This window comes from Microcebus murinus, chromosome 5 (assembly GCF_040939455.1).
Source record: "Microcebus murinus isolate Inina chromosome 5, M.murinus_Inina_mat1.0, whole genome shotgun sequence".
NCBI classification, from domain to species: domain Eukaryota; kingdom Metazoa; phylum Chordata; class Mammalia; order Primates; family Cheirogaleidae; genus Microcebus; species Microcebus murinus.
Window position 1 is genome coordinate 52,905,761 of NC_134108.1, and position 22,905 is coordinate 52,928,665.

The 22,905-nt window shown below is 34.6% G+C and overlaps 1 protein-coding gene across 1 annotated transcript in view; it reads right to left on the reverse strand.

Annotated features, from left to right (window-relative positions):
* Positions 1 to 1,194: 1,194 nt before the first annotated feature.
* The window catches only part of LIN28B (lin-28 RNA binding posttranscriptional regulator B), a 104,572-nt gene continuing 82,861 nt past the window's right edge, over positions 1,195 to 22,905 (reverse strand). Inside the window, exon 4 of the mRNA XM_012753267.2 lies at positions 1,195 to 1,823. Coding sequence (XP_012608721.1) covers positions 1,454 to 1,823 — 370 coding nt within the window. The 3' untranslated portion in view covers positions 1,195 to 1,453. The remainder of the gene's footprint in view (positions 1,824 to 22,905) is intronic.

A 22,905-nucleotide genomic window follows, 5' to 3' on the forward strand; every position in this document is an offset into this window, starting at 1 on the left:
GGGACCAACACTATGATTGGTCCCTAGCCAGTTTATTGACTACAACTGAGAATCAACCTGAGAAGATTCTCTATCCCCAGAACTGAATTTCATCCTGAATCTACCACATAGGTTACTCTAGCGTAAGCACTGAAGATAACTTCCATATGATCAATTTATCATATAAAATACTTATAGTTACCTGGTGGAGAGGTTTGGTACCTCTGCCTCAGGCTTGTCACTCTAGTTGCCTGGCACCAAACACTGCACTTTTTAAATATCATTCACAGGTCATACATATTGGGCAATTGTGAGCATCCACTTCATTTCCACTCTCAACCCCAGTATTTTATTTATTTCTGTGCTGCTCTTGTTTGCTTGTTTTAGAAACAAGTTGAATAACTTCCCAGGGGGAATAAAAACAGCCACCAAAAATATATGCCAAACGATTGGAGTTTTCCCCTAAGGTCTTCAGTAGTAAATAAGGAGGGCTCCCTGCTCTAAGCGATGGTTACAGGATTGACTTAGTTGAGGGAAGCTGCCGTTGCCACAATCCCTCAAAAACCTCACAGCAAGAAAAAGATTACAATGAGCTGGTATCAAAATACCATGGAAAACAATCAAGTCACTACCTTTATACATTACCCCTCCCCTTCATTTCTCTTAATAGGCATCTAATTTACAATCAAAACATAGAATTAAAAACATTGAAATTTCGGCACAGATATTACACATTCATTGTCTTTTCTGGAGTTATGAATCCCAGAATCAAAAAAGCTTATGGCAGTCAGAGGCATATAGAGTTAAGGTACTGCCTTCAAACAGGAAGAAGAATAAGAAGAAGAATAAGAAGAAGAAGAAAATACCACTCCATAGATATCAAGAAAAAGAGGCAATCCCAAACTTGGGAGAACTAGATGTTTTAAAAACCTTTAGTACCATATGATTGGCAGCTCTGAGATCTGAAGTATCCTTTGGTTCACACAAAAAATAACAGTCATGTTTTTATTTTTATGTAATATAAAAGAAGTGGTATTTCAAGAAAACTGCAGGGGTTATATTTGAAAACACCTAAAATACTTCCCATGGGCTTTCAATTCTTGGAAATGTCCAATTATGTGAGGGAGGGTGTGTGCTCGTTATCTATATACACACATATATAAAGACAAACCCTCTTTATATATATGTCTACATTCCTATATAAAAATCCTCATATACACACACAGGGTTTCAGGCTCTCTCCCTCTCACATAAGCACATATTGATATACATAGTATCTCATTCTCTGAATAACATAAAACATGACACCCTGATCAAATGTAATTTGCTTAGTGATTTGTCTGTTTAAAAAATTCACAGTTCCTCAACAGTAGTTAAAATCCCAGGTCAGCTGCTGTTTATGAAATACTGTTCCCCTGTACTTGCATGAGGTAGACTTCCCAATCGGGTAAAGACAGCGATACATTAAGAAGGGTTATGTCTTTTTCCTTTTTTGGACTGAAGGCCCCTTTTTGCTTTGCTCTTCTGGTGCTGCAGAAGACTTCGAGGAGGAAGCTTCTTGAGGTGACCTGCCTGACCGTTCCGAGATCTCTACCCTAGCCTCCTGAGGAAACAGTGGTGATGTACAGCCGTGCCCGCCTCCCACCTCCCGAGGGAACGTCGAAGTGCATGGCTGGGACTCTGCTTCCTGTCTTCCCTGAGAAATGGTGGGCGGCTGTGCAACAGTTTTATGCGGGCAGTTTGCCACCATGTGCGTGATGCTCTGACAGTAATGGCACTTCTTTGGCTGAGGAGGTAGACTACATTCCTTAGCATGATGATCAAGGCCACCACAATTGTAGCATCTGCAAGAAAGAATGATGAAAACAACTTAGAATTAGGTAGTGTGTTTTATAAAATACATTATAAATTTTAAAAAATACTGAAACATACAACTGTCAATGAGATCAGCTTATTTTAATGTACTTTTTTTTTTTTTGGAGACAAGGTCTAGCTCTGTCGCTTGGGCTAGAGTGCAGTGGTGTCATCATAGCTCACTGCAACCTCAAACTCCCGGGATCAAGCGATCCTCTTGCCTCAGCCTTCCAAGTAGCTGGGACTATAGATGCATGCCATACTCCCAGCTAATTTTTCTATTTTTGGAGAGACAGGGTTCTCAGGGTCTCATTCTTGTTCAGGCTAGTCTCCAACTCTTGGCCTTAAAACAATCCTCCCGCCTCAGTCTCCCAAAGTGCTAGGATTATAGGCATGAACCACTTTGACCGGCCTAATATGCCTTCTTAAAAGTATTTATTGTTATTTATATTGCTTATATGAGTTGCTTCAAAGCCTATCATCCCAAAGTGCTCTAGAAAAGCTATAAAATTAGTTGTACTAATTTTACTAGTAGTTCACAGCCAGTGAAAAACAAGAGTACTAAGACATGAAAGAATATTTAACCACTTCCATATAAAAACAACTCATTTAAATTTGACATGGCTCGGTTATTTTACAAGAACAGTTTAGCCCACTAGAGGGCAGCGAATATTCAACAAAAACCGAGCTAGTTTTTTTAAAAGCGCTTAAAAATACAGCTGTTGACATGATGTGAAATAGCAGTTTACTCAGCAATTGGGAAAATTACAGACTAAATTAAATTTTATGAGGTTAAGATTTTTTTGAGCATTAATTATTTTGATTATGGAAACCAGCTGAACTGAAAGAATTTTTTCATTTGTACAAAATTGAGTAGTGTATTGAAATTTTATATATAAGAAACACATAGGCCGGGCGCTGTGGCTCACGCCTGTAATCCTAGCTCTTGGGAGGCCGAGGCGGGCGGATTGCTCAAGGTCAGGAGTTCAAAACCAGCCTGAGCAAGAGCGAGACCCCGTCTCTACTATAAACAGAAAGAAATTAATTGGCCAACTGATATATATATATAAAAAATTAGCCGGGCATAGTGGCACATGCCTGTAGTCCCAGCTACTCGGGAGGCTGAGGCAGAAGGATCACTCGAGCCCAGGAGTTTGAGGTTGCTGTGAGCTAGGCTGACGCCACGGCACTCACTCTAGCCTGGACAACAAAGTGAGACTCTGTCTCAAAAAAAAAAAAAAAAAAAAAACACAGATGTTTAGTCAGAATGATATCTGACAGATTACCAAGTAATTTTAGAGCAATACAGTAAGTATCTGACTCAGTGCTTCAGAAAAAACAAGCTTCTAAATATTTAGATCGGATTGATAAAGATCAGTAATAGAAAAAATTTACTTTTTTTTCTTTTGGTAAGAATTAGTTTTCCTTTAGGGTGACTTCTCCTAAATGAAAATAAATATAAATCCACCCTTAATTAATATTTGAATGCACTCTGGGAACATGGCTTTGTATTAGATGTCTGAAAATTCAACTTATCAAGGAAAAGGTGAGCAAGGAAATTATTTGGAAGATATATTTGCTCAATTTCAATCAAATATTCTTTCTTTTAAAATTTTATATTAAAAACAACAACTGGAAGTGGAAGAAACTAAAAAAATTTATATTTACAAAGGTTTTTTATCTGATTGTCAAATATAGAACTTATTGATTTGTCTCCAAATCAAATACTTTAAGAGCTTTCCATTTTAAATTTATTTTCCAAATACATTTATGACTCCACAATTCTCATTATGAAGCACAAATAACAATAGATCACATTGTTTTTAAAAAACAACAGCAAAACAGGTGGTAACTGTGAGAAAATTAAGACCGTAATGACAACAAAATTATAATGAATTATATTTGTGTGTATATGATAGAACACCAAGGTTAATAACTTATGCTACCTTATATTTCAAAGACAAAGTATTAATCTACTCCTTACCTGCTAAACAGTATATATGGGATACTTACTATTTTATCTTCTGGGATAATTTATAAAGGGCAAATTTTTTAATTGGCAAAAACTCAGTGTAATTATTGCCTGCTTGTCAATATTGCCTAATAGGTCTTATAATAATGAATTAATAAGATGGGCTTTTAATTCTTTACAATTAATAAGTATTTATCTTGGGATAGACCAGATTATATTTTCAAAATTTAAATGGAAAAACTAAGAAATCATGTGTTCTAATTGAATTATTTATTGTATAATTAAATATCTTAATATAACAAATAAAACATTACAATGCAGATTCAATATTGTTTCACTCATATGTTCTAAGAGATAGTGCAAAATTAAATAAGAGAAATTACTAACGCTTGAAATTCATGTCCTCAAAATAACACACTCTAAAATGGCATCTTTGAAAAATATGACCACATTACTTATATTTTCCTACATAGTTTTCCTCTATAATGGACAAATGAATTCTTAAATTAAATTTGCCCATCTATAAAACATCTTCTTTTGAATTAAATTCACTTCCTTGAGGATAACATCCACTCAGGAGCTCATTTTCAGAGGGAGAGAAAATAGGTTAAAGCCTTCAGTAATAGAGCCGGCTCTCTCTCCGACACATCAATTTCATCAGTCACTGTGGTCTGCACTGCGTTATCCAATTCAGGGAACCATTTTGCCCACTCATTGACCAAAGACCTAATGTCAGGATTCTACTTTCACAAAAGGGATCTTTGATCACATTCTATACGTGCATTTACCATCACATGTGGGTTTATAAAAGCCATTTTTAAGTATGCTATATAATTTTGGTTTGGTTTTCTTGCATTTTGATCTACATAATTTACCTCTCCCCTATGCTGCTTTTCCGAGATGTGTTATCACTAGGCCAGACTACCTTCCACACTGAAAAGATTTGCATTCAGTGTATATGTGCTTAGCCTTAAAAGGAGGAGGAGTGGTATTTATTCTCTTCTTCTATTTAATCATTCAATGTCAATCACTCTTACGAAGAGTGCGGATCACATCCCATTATGAATCCCCTTCATTCCCAAGGGACTGACAGCAAAATGGAAATGCTTAGCTACCTTTCAGCTCGCAAATGATACCACAACCACAAACTCCATACAAGCCACACATGGCTCTAGTGTCCTTTGTTCACCCTCCACACTTCTTTAAATCAGTTTGCTTTTGTTAATTTGGATGAATTTATGTTCACATTATGATGTGAGCATAAAAATGGCATGTGTGCCCATGTGTAGCAGCTACATGCTTAAGAAATACGACAGTCTCACAAGCAAGACTATATAAAGAAATTATAATCATACTTTGTTGAGTATTCCCATAGCCCAATATGAAAATAAAATCCTTCCCTTTAAGTATTTTATAAAATACTGAACTAATGGCACAAAGGATATTTTTTCACATATTAAACATAAAGATAAGATAAATAAAAATGTTCAGCTTAATCTTAGAATGTTATTGAGTTCTTCATAAAATTACTTTATACTTTAATTCTAATGAGCTAGCACATTCTACAAGTATCACTTCTTATTTAAGAAGTTTTTGAAGATGGAAGGTAGATAATCAAATTGGAGTCAATTTTTTAATACTATCTAAATAAGATTAAAATTTTTAAATGAAAGGAAATTATCAACAATAGATAGAAGAGAGGTACCCAAGACAGCCAAATAAATAAAAACAAATATTTTAGGCTTTTAGAACTATTTAACTCTATTCTGAAATAATTGTGTGAGTTTTCATAAATCAAAGCCAAACACCTATATTACTTAATAAGTTAATCAAAATATATCCAAATTTCTGAGAATTCCATAAAAAAATCTGATTCAGAAATCAGAATTTAGATCTGCTATGACCATTAGAAAATTTCTCATTTTTCAGTCCAAACAACTAAATAAGCAAATTTTCAAATATTTTCAAATGATACCAACAATAATGGTTAGAACTGAACTCAGCTGAGGATAACTAGGTTAAAAAATAGATGTTAATTTTAAAATAATACTCTAACAGCTTAAATTAAAAATTTATCAATTATATATGCCCCCTCGATCCCTAGAGTAATTTTAAAAAAATTAGGAAGAGGGGTGATACTATAGATACAGAGCCAGATTTGCCTGTCTGAAAGTGTAAAGGAAAAAAAATATAATTTAGAGTGTTTCTCAGTATTTAAAAGTTTTAACTTAATAAGAATTTATATGGAAACTTAAGTCCATATTCTGAAGGTCTGATGGGGGCATTAAGGATAATGATACAGTGATTCAGAAGTTTATCAAGAAGAAGAAAATGTTGTTAGACTAGCAAATAAAGCAGTATCAGAAAAAATAGAGCAGAAAAAGAAGGCAAGCTTTGGGCAGGAAGAAGGTACTCCTTTTCTATAGAAGGAGTATATAAAAGTCCCTAGAAAAGAAAGATGAGAAAAGGATTAATAAAGTTTCTAAATGAGGTCAGAGTAGCTAAAGAAAAGTCACAGATTGCAAAAAATTTCAGCAACTAAACTGGAGAAAAGGTAATTGACTCTCTGAAGAAATTATTTATCATTTTCTCCGTACAGTTTAACTAAAACCCAGAAATGATACTAATAACATTCCACAACTCTATCACTTTTGATTCTAATATGTCTGAACACTTGTTATCTAATTAGATTGTGTGTCAATCAACCAAATACATGGGGGTGTTGGATCCCAGCCAGGTGGTGGTGGGGAGATGGCAGGGCAGAGATATTATGAGAGAACCCAGAGAGCTGAAACCAAAGGATCCAGAGTGCTTTGGATGGGAGCAATCTGCCTACCTTATACCTCCTGAGGGTAAGAGAGACAGATTCTAAGACCAATCTTGCAGAAGAAGGCCCATTTTGTACTGATTTATTCTAAACAACCTAAATATACACCTGGATATAGTTTATTCACTCTACAGGATCTGCTTCAAAATAACAAGAGGAGAATTAGGAACTTTGAATAATCACAGAACTAGAAAGTCACATTAACAGTGCACATGTCTTCTGACCTCTATCAAAGCAACCTATATACTTCAATGAATCTCTCTTTCTGTATTTCATTCTCCTTATATCCAAATTCCTAAGACTGTAAGCCAATTAAACAATTAAAACATTTTAATAAAGTTAATGTTTATATATTCTAAGTACAGTGGTAAACATCTGAATTTTCAAAGATAATGGTTGATGGTAATTTATGTTCTTTTAAAATGTTTATCTGCATTGTATTGATGAAATTAAGACTCAGAGAGTTTACCTAGAAGGAAATTTTAATTGAAAACAGTAAGTTTCACTTCCATTTTTATTATATAAAAATGTTACACCCAATAAGATTGATGTAATTTTATTACATATAAGCCTAAAAAATATAAGGATCTTGAATTTAAAACATCAACACATGCACACAGATATTTCTTGAGATCTGGGTTACTGGGGAGGTCAGCTTCTTTATTTGAGCTATCCCCAGTCTAAAAAACTTAAAGTTGACACTAGTCCAGTCTAGATTTTTTTTTCACTGCCAAGTCCAGGTTTTCTTTCTATCCCTTCTGTACTTGGTATGTTGAAATTTTCAAAAATTTGTGAATAGTTTTTCTATTCTCTTTAATCAGATCTTTAAGACCATAATTGGAACTTTAGGTTGACATGCTATACAATCACAGTGCTATCAAACCCACTCAATAAAATTCTAGCCAAAAGAAAGAAGACTGACATTTGAGCCCATGAAATCAAACTGTGATATAAATGATTTATTTAGGTCTTGAAATATTACAATCAGATTCTATTGGTTAGAGTGAATAAAAATGGAAACTGCCTCTACTGGAGGACAATTGACAGCATATTTCAAAATATTAATATGTATATCCTCTGACCCAGCAACTCTAACTCTAGGAATCTGTCTGCCATATAGGAATATTACTGATAAGCATATGATTTGGGCACTGTATTGACTACAGCATTGTTCATATTGGGAAAAAGCTAGAAAAATTTCATAATAATAATAATAACAATCACAATAAATACTTATAACCAAACCCAGGTACTCTAGCTACAGAGTCCATGTTCCTTTATCACTAAGCTATAAATGTCAAAATGAAAAACAAAGCCCACATATACCAAGAAATACTTTGCAGATATTAAAAGGAATTAAGTAAAAGAATTTTTTAAAAGCTAAAGTAGATCTTGACTAGTCTAGCTGAGGTAGATCTCTATGTATTGACGTGGAAAGATCTCTAAGACAAATTGTTAAGTAAAAAAAGCAAACCACAGCATGATACATACATATAGTATGATCACATTTATGTTTCAAAGATGCTATCCATGACTGTAGGTAATTGCATGCGTTTTTAAATGCACAGAAAAACCAGTGGAAGGATAAACAGTAAATTAACAAATAAAGACTAGTTACATCTGGGGAGGAGAATAGAGTTAGTAAGGAGAACAGGCATTTCATTTTTACTCCATACATTTTTGTATAGCATTTTTACTCCATACATTTTAAATAGCAAGAAATAATTGATATATTAGTTGTGTAATTATAAAAGAAAAAGAGCAATTATAATGATAAAACTCCATTTTCATTTTGTAATTTGACCTTCGTTATTACTGTTTGTCATGTGACAGAGAGCCTATATATCAGTGGTTATGGAATCATTTTGGAAGTCTATTTTTCCCACAGATCTGTTTCAATAATTCTATGTTTCATTTGGAACCAGAAAAGAGCCTGAATAGCCAAAGCAATCTTAAGCAAAAGGAACAAATCTGGACGCACTACTTTACCAGACTTTAAGCTGCACTACAAGGCTATAGTAACCAAAACAGCATAGTACTGTACAAAAATAGAAACACAGACCAATGGAACAGAACAGAGAAATAAGATATAAAACCGTACACCTATTGCCATCTAATCTTTGACAAAGTAGACAGCAATATACACTTGAGAAAAGAATCCCTATTCAATAAAAGGTGCTGGGAAAATTAGACAATCACATGTAGATGATTGAAATAGAATCCATATCTCTCACCACTTATAAAAATTAATTCAAGATGGATAACAGACTTAAATTTAAGACATGAAACCATAAGAATTCTAGAAGAAAATAAAGGAAAAACTCTTCTAGGTGTTGGCCTAGGCAAAGAATTTATGAAGAAGACCCCAAGGGCAATCACAGCAACAACAAAAATAAATAAATAGGACTTGATTAAATTATTAATAAAAAGATATGCACAGCCAAGAAAACAATCAACAGAGCAAACAGACAACTCACAGAATGAGAGAAAATACTTCGCATGCTGTACATCTGAAAAAGGGCTAATAACCAGGATCTACAAAGAGCTCAAGGAAATCAACATGAAAAAAAAATCAAACAACCCCATTAAAAAGTGGGCAAAATACATGAATAGAAGCTTTTCAAAAACAAGATAGACTAATGGCCAATAAACATGAAAAAATGCTCAACATCACTAATCATTACAGAAATGCAAATCAAAAACCACAATGTGTATTGCCTAACTCCAGTGAGAAAGTCACTCCAGTGACTTTATCAAAAAGTTCCAAAATGACAGATGCTAGTATGGATGTGGAGAGAAAGGAACACTTATATGCTGTTGGTGGAACTGCAAACTAGTGCAACCTTTATGGAAAATAGTATGGAGATTCCTCAAAGAACTAAAAGTAGACCTACCATTTGACCCAGCAATCCCACTAATAGGTATTTACTCAAAAGAAAAATAAAATCATTTTATCAAAAAGACACTTGCACTAGAATGCTTACTGCAGCACAATTCACAATTGCAAAGAAGTGGAATCAACCCAAGTGCCCATCAATACATGAGTGGATTAATAAAATGTGGTATATGTCCACTATGGAGTACTACTCAGCCATAAAAAATGAATTAATACCTTTTATAACAATCGGGTGGAAGTGGGGACCTTCCTCCTAAGTGAAGCATCGCAAGAATGGAAAAACAAACACCACATGTACTCACTATTAAATTGGAACTAACTGATCAGCACTCGTGTGCACAGATGGAAGTAAAACTCAACGGAAATCATGCAGGATGGAGGGGGGTAAAGGGGGTGAATGAAATCATACCTAACAGGTACAATGTACAGTGGGTGATGGACACTCACAACTTTGACTCAAGCAGTACAAAAGCAATCCATGTAACCAAAGCATTTGTACCCCTGTAATAGTCTAAAATAAAAAAAAGAAAAAAGAAAAATAAAGAAGATTCAATTGGTTAAACTTGTGAATTAATTAATTAAATAAGTGAAAGTAATTATTCTTATTTTGTGAAAAATGACCAGATTTACAAGGAAAATAAATTTCATAAATTGACTTTTAGGATTTCATATTAACCAATTATTTACTAAAACACAAGTGAACGTGGGAATTTCTTTCTATACATAAAAATCTTCCTTAAGCATGAAAAACTCGGCTAATACAGCAGAAAGAAGGCAGCCAAGAATTCCTAGGTCTCTAGTGGGGGTGCAAAGGTACTGAGAAACATTACCAACTAACTGGAGGCCTCCTATGAGAATGAGGAAGCCACAGATGGGTCACTTGAGCCTGGAGGCTACAGTGTGGACACAAGGACTTGCAGTGTAGATACCAGCATGATGCTGGACAGGACCACCAAGAGCGGTCACACTTGTGCCTGCTGCCACCTAGGGCTCATAGGGATCAAACAGGACAAGGACATCTCCACAGAGACCAGAGAGAACACCCAGCACAGCACAGATACCGGAGGCACAATAGCACCCTTACCCTATGGCCAGGGTGAGCCTCTGGGGACATCAATCACCCCAGGGAGAAGGGTGAGTAAAGGTGTACTGGAGAATCCTTAGCTGTCAGGACTGAAACCCTGAAAGGGCTACCTGTGTACCTGAAGAGACTGTTTCCTTGAAATAGGCACATTTAAGGGGTTTGGTTGTTGTTAGTTTTTGTTTTGCTACAGTGTGCCTGGAAACAGGATGCAACAGGATGTGAAAAATAAAACTAGCTTTGATTAAAAAAAAACAAAAAACTAATGCCTGGGTCCTACTCCAGACTAATTAAATCAGAATCTTTGAGAGAAGTTCCAGGCACCAGTACTTTTCAAAGAAATTTTTAATTATTATGGGTACATAATAGTTGTATATATATATAGGGTACCTGTGATATTTTGATACACGCATACAACATGTAATAATCAAATATGAGTAACTGGAGTATCCATCTCCTCAAGCATTTAGCATTTCTCTGTTAGGAATGTTCGGAACATTCCAATTCTACTCTTTTAGTTATTGTAAAGTATACCATAAGTTACTGTTGACTATAGTCACTTTGTTTGTGCTATTAAATATTGTTCATTCATTTTTTAAAATTTTTATTTATTTATTTATTTTATTCCTTCATATTATGGGAGTACAAATATTGTTAGGGTTACATATCTTGCCCCTTTTGCCCCCCCCCACCCCACTATGCCAGAGCTTCTAGCGTGTCCAGACTCCAGGTGGTGCGCACTGCACGCCCCGTGTAAGTACATACCCTTCCCCTCCCTCCACCCTTCCACCTGCCCACTTCCCGATTACAGATTTTTTTTCCAGACATTTTGGTTAAAATGTATATCTTTATCTCTCCCTAAAAAGGGATAGAGGTAATCCCTTAATATTGTTCATTCTAACGATATTTTTACACGAATTAACCATCCCCACTTTCTTTTCCCCTCACTGCTACCCTTCCCAGCCTGTTGGAACCATCACTCTACTCTTCTGTCTCCATGAGATCAACTGTTTTAATATTTAGCTCCCACATATGAGTGAGAACATGTGAGATTTGTCTTTCTGTGCTTCGCTTATTTCACTTAACAAAATGTTTTCCATCCAGACATCAGTACTTTTCAAAAGCTTCCCAGGAGACAGTAGTGTGCAACTACTTGAGAACCACAGCAGTACATGAGCCCAAGTGTTACACCGACAATCTTACCAAAGGATCACTCTATAATCCCAACTATAAGGAATGTGGTTTGAAACAGAATAAATCTCTCAAAACACTGTTCTCATCAGGCCACTGAAACCTCAGAAACGAAAAGAGACAGGGATGGAAGGAGGAAAAAGAGGGAGGGAAGAATGAAAGGAAAAGGGAAGGTGAGAAGGAAGAAAAAAATAGTGTATGTATATCTCTTATTTCCTTACTGGGAACTAAAAATTGATCCTTGAAACAATGACCCCTGCTTATTTGTGAAGGTATACATTGTAAAAGCCTACTGAGTTTAACTTCAGAAGTGGTTTCTGTGTACAATTTTTAGTTCATCAATCAAGAACATGTGTAGGTACTCGTGTTGTCACATTGGACAATCATTTACAGCTCTTTACTCAATTGCTACTTTCTCTAAACTTCACCATCATTACCAATTAACATTTACTTATTTCCCATAAAACTCTTCTAATTCTCCATCTTCTGTTGTCTTCATCTAAAATAATTTTGAAAAGCATATAAATTTGTTTAGTGTGGATATGCTCTTGTAAACATTTCTCCTAATGGCCAAATTGTTGTCTTTCAAACAGAAAACTACCTTCTCATGGGTATAAATATAGTAAGATCTCTGCTTTTCACAAAAATGACTAGTCATGTAATTTTTATGTTGTTGACTGAATTACCTTTTTCTTTTTTTGGTATCATTTTTTCTTTATTCAAATAGATTTAAGGGGTACAAGTGTTCTTTTTGTTACAGGGCTAAATTGCATAGTGGAGAAGTCTAGGTTTTTAATATACTCATCACCTGAATAGCGTACACTGTAACCAATAGGTAATTTTTCATCCCACATCCTCCTCCCACCCTCCCCCTTCTGAGTCTCCAGTGTCCATTCAGTCACTCTGTTTGACCATGCATACTCATTGCTTAGCTCCCACTCATAACAGCCATGTAATTTTTTAAAAATCCTAACTAATATTTAAACTAATGTTGCCTAAAAGAGTACCATTGATAAGGTAACTAGTGTTTACTCAGTTTTCCACACTTAAAGAAAAAGAAGTCAATAACTGATAATTTTAAAGGCTGTTTAATTAGCCTACCCTATGGGTAGGTTCTCAATATTATTAAATAAAAAGCAAAATTTAGTCAGAACAATTGCTATTCAGTTCTTTCTGGTGCATAATAAATGGTAGATGTTTGAATGTTCTGTGTTGCCTGGTTCAAGTCAGTCATAAGCAAGGATGAGTCTGTGGTAGTATAGAATTCAAAACTCTAAAACTGCTGGCAGTGGAAATCAATACTCTATGGCTCCCCTAAATCTCAGCTTTCAAACCCACTAAATTGATTTGGAGTTTATATTGAGTTCAAAGGGTATTTTTAAATTACCAACTACTATTCTAATCTCTTTTATCATCTGATTATATATAATGAGAAATTATCTAGATACCGTGTCTGTTAGTGGATTCAACTGCTTGTAATACCCATGTAATCACTTTCATAAATGAAAAACAAACAGAAAAAACAGGCACTTAAGAATATTTACTGTATGCACAACTTTGTACTAGATGCCAATGAAAGGTATCTTAATAATTAGCTGGATGGTATGATTTATTTATTTTATCTCATTGATGTTTTCTTCCGACTGCTTTTTGGATTGTCTTAGGTTTATTAGCTTTTGGACACTTTCTCTGATTAATGCCAGGAACTATCTCATAACACCAGGTAAAATGTACCAAAGTATCTTGAAAGCCAGCTAAATTACAGTAATAGCTCTGTTCACAAACCTTTCATCATCTTATAAAAACAAGATAAGATGAAAAATGTAGGGGAACAGTATGTAATGAATGATGATGCAGGTCACTTGGAAGTGGGGATGGAATTTGTAGCAGTTTTAAAAGAGAAGAGGACACAGAATGGGAGATAAATCATTGGAGCCATGGGGACAAAGGGAATATATTTCATGCAAGGGCACTTTAATCAGGGATGCTTACAAATCAGACATTTTGTATTTTATTCCACTATGTTTAAAAGTACTTAAGATGTTCTGTAGCAAATCCATGGAAAAATAATCATTTGTTGAAAGTTTTCTACTTGTACTGTGACTTGAGAAGGAACAAAATGATCAATTCTAAATTATAAGTTAAAATTTGAATAGAAATGTTATCCCTCTTTTAGGTGACAAACATCCCAGACAGAAAATCTGTTCTGGCTAATGGAAAAGTTGGAAAAACAAAGAGAAATATGTACTCAAACAGAGATAACCTAATGCTTTCAATTTCTTGGGAGTTAAGAGCAGTTTGTTATGAAATAGGATCCAATCCCACATGCAGTGGGCACTCTGCCAGTGCAGCTTTCAGAACCCAAGACAACTAAGGAGGAGTGCCTGGGTCAGGAGCAACACACACACACACACACACACACACACACAAAACCACGTGCATTTTTTTCAGTAGCAGTGTTGTAACTATCCAAATCACAGATTTATATTCAGGCTGGGCACGGGGGCTTATGCCTATAATCCTAGCACTCTGGGAGTCTGAGGTGGGAGAACTGCTTGAGCTCAGGAGTTCAAGAGTAGCCTGGGCAAGAGCAAAACCTGTCTTTACTAAAAAAAATTAGAAAAAATTAGTGAGGCGTGGTGGTACATGCCTGTAATCCCAGCTATTTAGGAGACTGAAGCAAGAGGATTGCTTGAGCCTAGGAGTTTGAGGTTGCAGGGAGCTATGATGATGCCACTGCACCCTAGCCTAGATGACAGAGAGAGACCCTGTCTCAAAAAACAAAACAACAACAAAAAAATTCATCCTTGTTGAAAGCAAGGTCAGCTTATCTACCATATTTGGTCATACTGACCTTCAGGTATAAAGTATTTTAGATAGTACTATCATGAATTATGAAAGAAACAAAAGGTATTTAATATTTCACTTATCTTGAAATGGTTAAAATTAGATGTTCGTTTAGAAAGAAGAATCAGATCATAATACACAGTGTGAAAATGTTTGTTATTTAACTATTACAGCAGCCTTGCTGAAAATCCAAAATTACCAGGGCTGCTTGCTTTTTACAGACCATTTCAAAGTTACCAATGTCAGAGGTATGATAGCTGCTATAAGTTAAGCATTGGCTTGGCCTGAAGAAAGGCAATTTGTGTCAAAGGCTTTGTGTCAACTTTTATAAATGTTTTTGCCTTGCTCATCACATAACTTCTTTTAGGCTTTGGTTCTGCAAACGACCATCATTTTTATCTATAACATTATTTCACAAGTCATTCTAAAGTCACATATTTCTCTAATATATACATTGAAAAATTTTTTACTATTAAACATTTGACCAACATACAAGAAATTTTAAAAGAGGAATTTTATCATGATTACTTGATAAGTAAAGCAATAATTTATTATCTAGAGAAGTAGATACAAACATCCAAACAATGTATAAAAGAATTTAAATACCATATTAAAAGTACCTTGCAAAATACCTTAGGTATACAAAAACAAGAACTGCACAACAGTGACTAGCTCATATTTTATCACATACACTTCCCATTAAAACATAGAAAGAAGACAGAGCATGAGAAATTCCAAAGGAAAGAAAGATGCACAGAGGTCATGAATCAATTCTGGTGGCATGACTGATGAACTAGACAGAAGGTTAGAAAACAGTTCCAGATTTATACTGGTTGTCTGCAAGCCAGAGCCAAAAAGGGGGCTGGATTAAAAGATGTTATTCTAGTTTTAGCCAAGTGAATATCTGCTGGGTTATTCAAAGCTTTGAAGTTACCATGACTGAGTTACACCTTTGATATAAGTAATAATGTTGGTAGTATCTGAATTTTTATGAAGATAAACTGTTAAAACACTTCCCTATTGCTAGTATTACTAAATTACTAGCACTGAATTATTACTATATTACTCAGCTCATAAGAAATATTCATAAACTTTCCATTTTGACAACATTTATATGAATATTTAGAGGACCAGCTATCTTAGAGCATGTTACCTGGTGTAATCAGGACTAATTCATGTGCAAGGGACAAAAGAAGATTGTGTCAAACCATCTCCTGTCTTGATAGCTACAAAGGAATCAGAAGGAGTTAAAACTACTTTGCTGAAGTCACCAAGGAAAGGCTTATAATGATCAATAAGTTTGATCTCCCATTCCAGCACCAGCTACTGCTGAGGAAAATGATGAAGTATAAATGAGAAGTAAATGACCTCTGTCCATTTCTCCCTCTAGTCCAATCAGTCTTCTTGTGACTGACCCTTTGCCAAGAATCAGCAGTTCTTAAATTATTCACCATGTAGGTAGATAGGTGGATGAAAATTAAACAAGGAAAATTGCTACAATGTTCAGGTAGCCTCCATGTACTGTGATATTACCTCCTTTGTGTAGGTTTTATCTTGAAAATTAGAACTTAAGATAAAGTCATGTAAGGTATTCTTGGCTTCATGGCCAATTCCTTTCTTCCTTCTGACTGGGTGCCTTTCATATCATAAATCTTTTTATGTGATTAAAGTTTGATAGTCAAGCTGCTAAAACATCCTGCAGATCTTTTTCCTGATCACTGATTCCTTAAGGAATCTTGTCTCTCTATTTGAACATTTTAAGGCTGTGACCTTGTGAACATATGGCCACTGATATAAAAAAAAGACAGCTGTCAAGCTGAGATAGAGGTAGGGTTAGGGTTAGATTCTATATGTTAACAGATTTATTTGTACATATTCTATAAGCCAAAAAAATGGTTTTGTTATAAGGACAATTCCTTAAGTATCTGAATGATGAATTCTTATATTCTTCGATCACCTTCTGGGTTTGGCTAGAGGAGGTTTACATGAAGAACTGTACTTATTCTTTTGGTTGGAGAAAAGAAATAAAGCCACTGAATATTTTTTCTATTTTATTCTTTTAAAAAATCTTGAAAAATATCCTGAAAAGTGGGGTACAATGAGATAAACCTATTTGGATAATACTTGACCATTTTATTCAAAAATGAACAAAAATTTTATCAGTTTTCAGAAAACTAATAAAATCTAAAAACATGATAGCTGCAAATGCAAATGGCAAGGTACTATTTATCACACTGAATGTAAAGTTCTCTTTATATATTAGACTTTAAAAACCTGATTTAATACAGCATACATGCAGGGGGACAGTCGTGCTTCAGTGGAAAACCATGCTTTGTCTAGATCATTGGTCCCCAACCTTTTTGGCACCAGGAACCATGCATTACATTTGTGCAAACCAACCTCTCTGATAACAACAAACTGTATCTGCAGCCGCTCCTCAGCGCTAGCATCACTGTGTCAGCTCCACCTCAGACCATAAGGCATTAGATTCTCCTAAGGAGCAAAACCTAGATCCCTGGCATGCGCAGTTTACAGTAGGGCTTGCACTCCTATGATTCTCTCCTATGAGAATGTAATGCTGCGGCTGATCTCACAGGAGGTGGAGCTTATGCGGTGATGAGGAGCAATGCGGAGCAGCTGTAAATACATGCGGAGCTTCTCTGCCTGGCCCACTGCTCACCTCCTGTTGTGCAGCCCGGTTCCTAAGAGGCCACAGACAGGTACCCATTCGCAACCTGGGCTGGGAACCTCAGGTCTAGATCTAGAGAACAGTTTCCAGATTATCTATTTCTGATTCTAGGAGGGCTATTTTATAGCTCTCTTCATGGCTGATAACTGATAGCAGTGCAAAATTATTTTTCTCTGCAGAGAGGCAAATCCTATCCTGGCAGGTAGAGGTTCAACCGACTTTCCTTTCCCTCTGTGGAAGAAGCTAGTTTTGCCTCCATTTTCATTCACATTCATGTCAAAATTCCTAATCTATAACATGTCTGTTCTTTGGATTCTCCTTTGAACCAGTTATACCATCTGCCTGGCTCTCTCATGCAAATGAGTTAAATAAAATCTTTAACACTTGTTCAACTTTATATCTGCATAAGAATCATGATATTACCATCTCTGAAAATTATCCTTTAACAAATAGTAAATGTGCACCATAGAAACCACTGCACGAGCTGCAAAAATCATTACAGAGGTCTTACTCTTTTAAGCACACTGACTCTAGAAAGGAGTTAAGATAAATGAACAACTAACTTTAACCCTCAGGGTTATTGGGCTCAATTTTACTTTTTAAAATTTCTTTTCAGTGATTTTATTTTTCTTAAATACTGAAATATTTTGCTCTTTCATAATCCTGAGAATTATTTCCAACTACGCTAAAAGGAGATTAAAATAATAAGAATATAATTATCTTTATAATTATTATATTTAATATTAAAATATATTACAAACAAAATTCTTATATAATAGGAATATGACTAAAATAATAAGAAAATGATGTAATAATAAATAAGAAAAGGAGATTAGAATAATAAGAAAAATGATATAATCACCTAGAGAGAGGTAATCACTATTTCATCACCCTTCAGTCTTCTTACTGAATTGCTCAAAGAATTGCCCGATTTTCTAAGAACATACCAAAGATATTCAGAGATAGCAATTTTTATGGCCTTTTTTTCTTTTTAGCCTTTCATTGAATAGTTAAGAATTAAGAATTTTTCATTTCTGTTCATAATGGCAAGAAGAAAATTGACAGATGTTTTCTAATTGTTAGATAAATAAGAGCACAAATAAAAAAATACAGACAACAGCACTCTAGATTCTAATGAGAATAAAATTATATAAGCTAAATATCAAAGTATGAGTCTTTATATAAGACAATACCCTTGATAAATACTCTCAAACTCAAGAATCAATGAGTGAACAATCTATTTCTAAGAACAAAAAGGGGATTTGTTATCCAGTTATTCTACAGGGAGAATGTCACCATGCAATATTTTTGGACAAAAACTTTTTGCTTAAAGAACATATGACAGTATTTCACATTTTATGAGGTTTGTACTAGGAAATTTACATGATATTGTTCATAAGTAGACAAATTTTGAAGGCACTGACTGACTGAAAGGATAGCATATAAATGAAAAATACACTGAAATGATAATCTAATCAATGTCTAAAAATGAAAATGTTTTGTAACTATAGGCTAGAGAAAATGACCACCTCTCTTTGATGAAATCATAAGCCATGAATTAGGTGGCTGTCTTGGAAAAGACAATGGAAACCAAGATTTACTGAGCAGAATATTAAATATATTTCACAATTTAATATTTTTTAAACTTTCATCTTATAGAAAAAAAATTGGCAGAAGTTTCAACTCCTGGGCAAAACTATCCCACAGTTTAATTTCCCTTTACCTAGTCATCTTTTGTTAAGTCTTACTAAGCTTCAGTTAGCACTATAAAGATTTTTCAAGGAAATCATAATGAAAGAATTATAAGTTAACCCTATGTTGATGTGCATCTTTGGAGATGCTACTAGTCTGAAACTTGAAGAGATGCTAAGGTTAAAGTCACAGACTTGGGAGAGATCATGGTAAGAACAGATAGTAGTTAAAGCTCAGAGGTCACCCAGCAAAATGTGAAGAATGAGAGGATTGCAGACAAAGCTTTCAGAAATACTACTATTTAATAACTTTTGGGGTGGAGGAACCAGTAAGAGTCTAAGAAGGAAGAGTTAGAAGTAATAGGAAGGCAAGAAATTCCTTATTAAAACAGAAAATACAGGCCGGGCGGGTGGCTCACACCTGTAATCCTAGCTCTCTGGGAGGCCGAGGCGGGCAGATTGCTTGAGGTCAGGAGTTCGAAACCAGCCTGAGGAAGATCGAGACCTCATCTCTACTATAAATAGAAAGAAATTAATTGGCTAACTAATACATACAGAAAAAATTAGCCGGGCATGGTGGTGCATGCCTGTAGTCTCAGCTACTCGGGAGGCTGAGACAGTAGGATCGCTTGAGCCCAGGAGTTTGAGGTTGCTGTGGGCTAGGCTGACGCCATTGCACTCGCTCTAGCCTGGGCAACAAAGCGAGACTCTGTCTCAAAAACAAAAACAAAAACAAACAAACAGAAAATACAGTTTCATGTTCGGGAAAGTAGCTAATGGAGAGATCAAACAAGATAAGGCATTAAAATAGGTTGGTGGATTTAGCAATTAGGGGTAGTAAAAGGCTTAAGATAGAACAACATAAAATGAATACAAAACAATTAAGCAACTAAAATTGAATCACAGTACCAGTATCAAAGTCAGACAAGCATATCTTAGGAAACAGATCTTCCTAGGGCATTCATTTACTCAGAGAGCAGAGAAGCAGCCCTTTCCAAAGCTGTATACCATATATCCTATTGAAAATCACCAGAGTCCAATAGAAGAACAGACAATGGACATAAACAGGCAATTCACAAAAAGAAAAAGAAAAACAGCACAAGTATTTTCAAAATACTTGCCCACAGTAGCAGAAATACAAAGTTTTAAAAAGCAAAAATCATACCCCTCCCCCCAAAAAATCAACAAATTACATTTCCTCCAAAGTAGCATATAAAATATTCTGAATGAACATATCACTGAAAACAACTAAAAATGCTGGATAAAATATATTAAAACAATTTTTGAAATGTTCTTCTGATCAGGCAGGAAAGTTAGTAATGCATAGAGGCCAAAAATGAAGTGAAAGCAGGAAACTAGGAAGGTAAGTGGAGCATTGAAACAGACTCTTATTCTGGAGACATCTACAGAATACCAGCAACAGCCTTAAGCTTTCCCCTTATAAGGTGGGCAATGCAGCAGAGAGGTCAGGAAACAAAACCTAGGACCTGTCCAAAATTAGGAGTCTAATAGGAGTCCCTGCCCCACAAAGAGCTGGAACCCCTTCCCCAAATTATACCGACAATGTAAAGATAAATGAAAAGTAAAGTTGCTTCAAAGAAGGTGACAGAGAGACAACTTTTCTAATCCCAACTTGGTGCTGGGAGGAAGAGAAAATAAATCTCCCTCTTGAGAAGTGATAACCACAAGCCAGATGCCATATGGTGTTGCCTCACTTAGGGGCTAAAACTCAAGCTGAGAATTTATTTTAAAATGGTTCTCAGTTGGTACAAGTACCTCCAGGCACATGTTAGAGAGTAAACACAAATCCTACCAGAGAAAAAGCACTTTCTAGACAAGAGTCAAAAAATTTCTATAGATAAAAGTTTAAGAAATATGACTTTCTGGTTAAAAAAAAAAAAAGAAAATAGGGTACTGTGAAGCCAGTACAATCAGACTCAAATACTTCAGATATAGAGTTGGTCAGACTCAGACTATTAAAATTAATATATTTTGCTATATTTAACACATTGACTGCCACACTAGAAAAAAATTCCACCCCTCCCCATCACAATGTGTTATTAAAACAACAATCCTTTCATATTTGTTATTGTTTTTATTGTTTTCCATGCATGAGTTACATGCAATGCAATACATGGTTGTAGATTTAAATTTTCAATATTAATCGTAACAATAAGAACACCAACAAGTAAGATTTTCATGAATCAACTGGAGGGTTTTGTTTCATGCAGCCCTGGGCTCAAAACTAGCCCAAGTTAAATACAACTCACATAGTAGTCAATGTGTTAAAGCAATACTTCTTAACATTATCAGACCAATATTCTTATACTGAAAGAAATTTAAAATAATATAATCTACATATACATATAATCTAAACTATATCTCTATATTCCTTAACTGTGACATATACAAAATAGTAATTTATAGTAAGTTAATACACATTTTCAATTAAAAAACTACACAAGATGACACATATAAAATGTCAATGCTTTTACTTATTTATAATAAATACATGTAGATTTAAGAGAAGCCATTCCATACAAGTACAGGAAAAGGAAAGATAAGCAATACATGGAGATACTAAAATAAAAATTATTATGTGTATAAGGAAAGAAAAATCACCTTGATTAAAGTAGCATAACATGTCAAGACAAATTAAATAATCAACATAGCAACAATTAGAAATACAACACTCTTTAAATGAGCTAAATCTTGTATATAAGTATAGGAGCCAAATAATGTCCTATGTTGTCAGATGGCAGATGACAGTGATGAAGTATAGCAGACAACATACTACATGTATTTTAATTCTACCACATGGTGAGACATAAATTCAGTGGCAAGTATTTAAAAAAAACCTTGGAGACAAGATCCTTTAATAGGTGACACAGAATAGCTGATGGATTGGAAAACAAAAAATAATACAAGAGATTATAAGGAAATTGTTTCTGGAAATGGTATAGTGAGGCCCCAAAACAATTAGCAAACCCCAAATAAATTTCTACATGTAATATTTACAATTTAGGTATTTTATCTCTGTATTACAAAAAAATTATCAATACTATATAAAACATTACACAATATGTTTTCTAACCACACAGAATTAGAAATAAACAAGACATACAAAAATTCCAAATAACTTTGGAAATCATACAGGACACTTTTAAGTATCACTTAGATCAAAGAAGGAATCACAAGGTAAATAAAAATGAAAACAAAAGAAGTTAAAATTTGTGGGATGCAGCTAATGCAGTGCTCGGAGGGAAAGCTAAAACTTATTAGAGAAGAAAAAAGGTTTAAAAATCATTGGTCTAAATTTTCACCTCAAGAAGCTAGAAAAAGAGAAAATTAAACCAAAAGTAAACTGAATTAAATAAGAGTAGAAACTGATAAAATAGAACTATAACAAAGCTAAAAATTGGCTTGAAAAGATTAATAAAATTAATAAACTCATAGTAAGAATGATAAATAAATAAGAGAGAAGAAACAAACTACCACCATCAGGAATGAAAGAGGGAATATTGCTACATATTTTACAAAAGAATATTATGAACATTTTTTTTTTTTGCCAAAAACATTCTACAACTTATATAGAAAGTATCCATTCCTTGAAAAAACACAATGTATTATAAGAAAACTCACACAAGAATAAAGGGAAAATCTAAATTGTCTTCTATGACAGTTAATTTTATGTGTCAACTTGGCTAGATCACGGGTAATCAATTTTTGGTCAAACACCAGTCTAGATGCTTCTGTGAAGGTAATTTTTAGATGTGACTAACATTTGAATCAACAAACTTTGAGTAAAGCAGACTACCCTGCATAATGTGGGTTTCTTCAATTAGTTGAAAGCCTTAAGAGAAAAAGACTAATGTTCC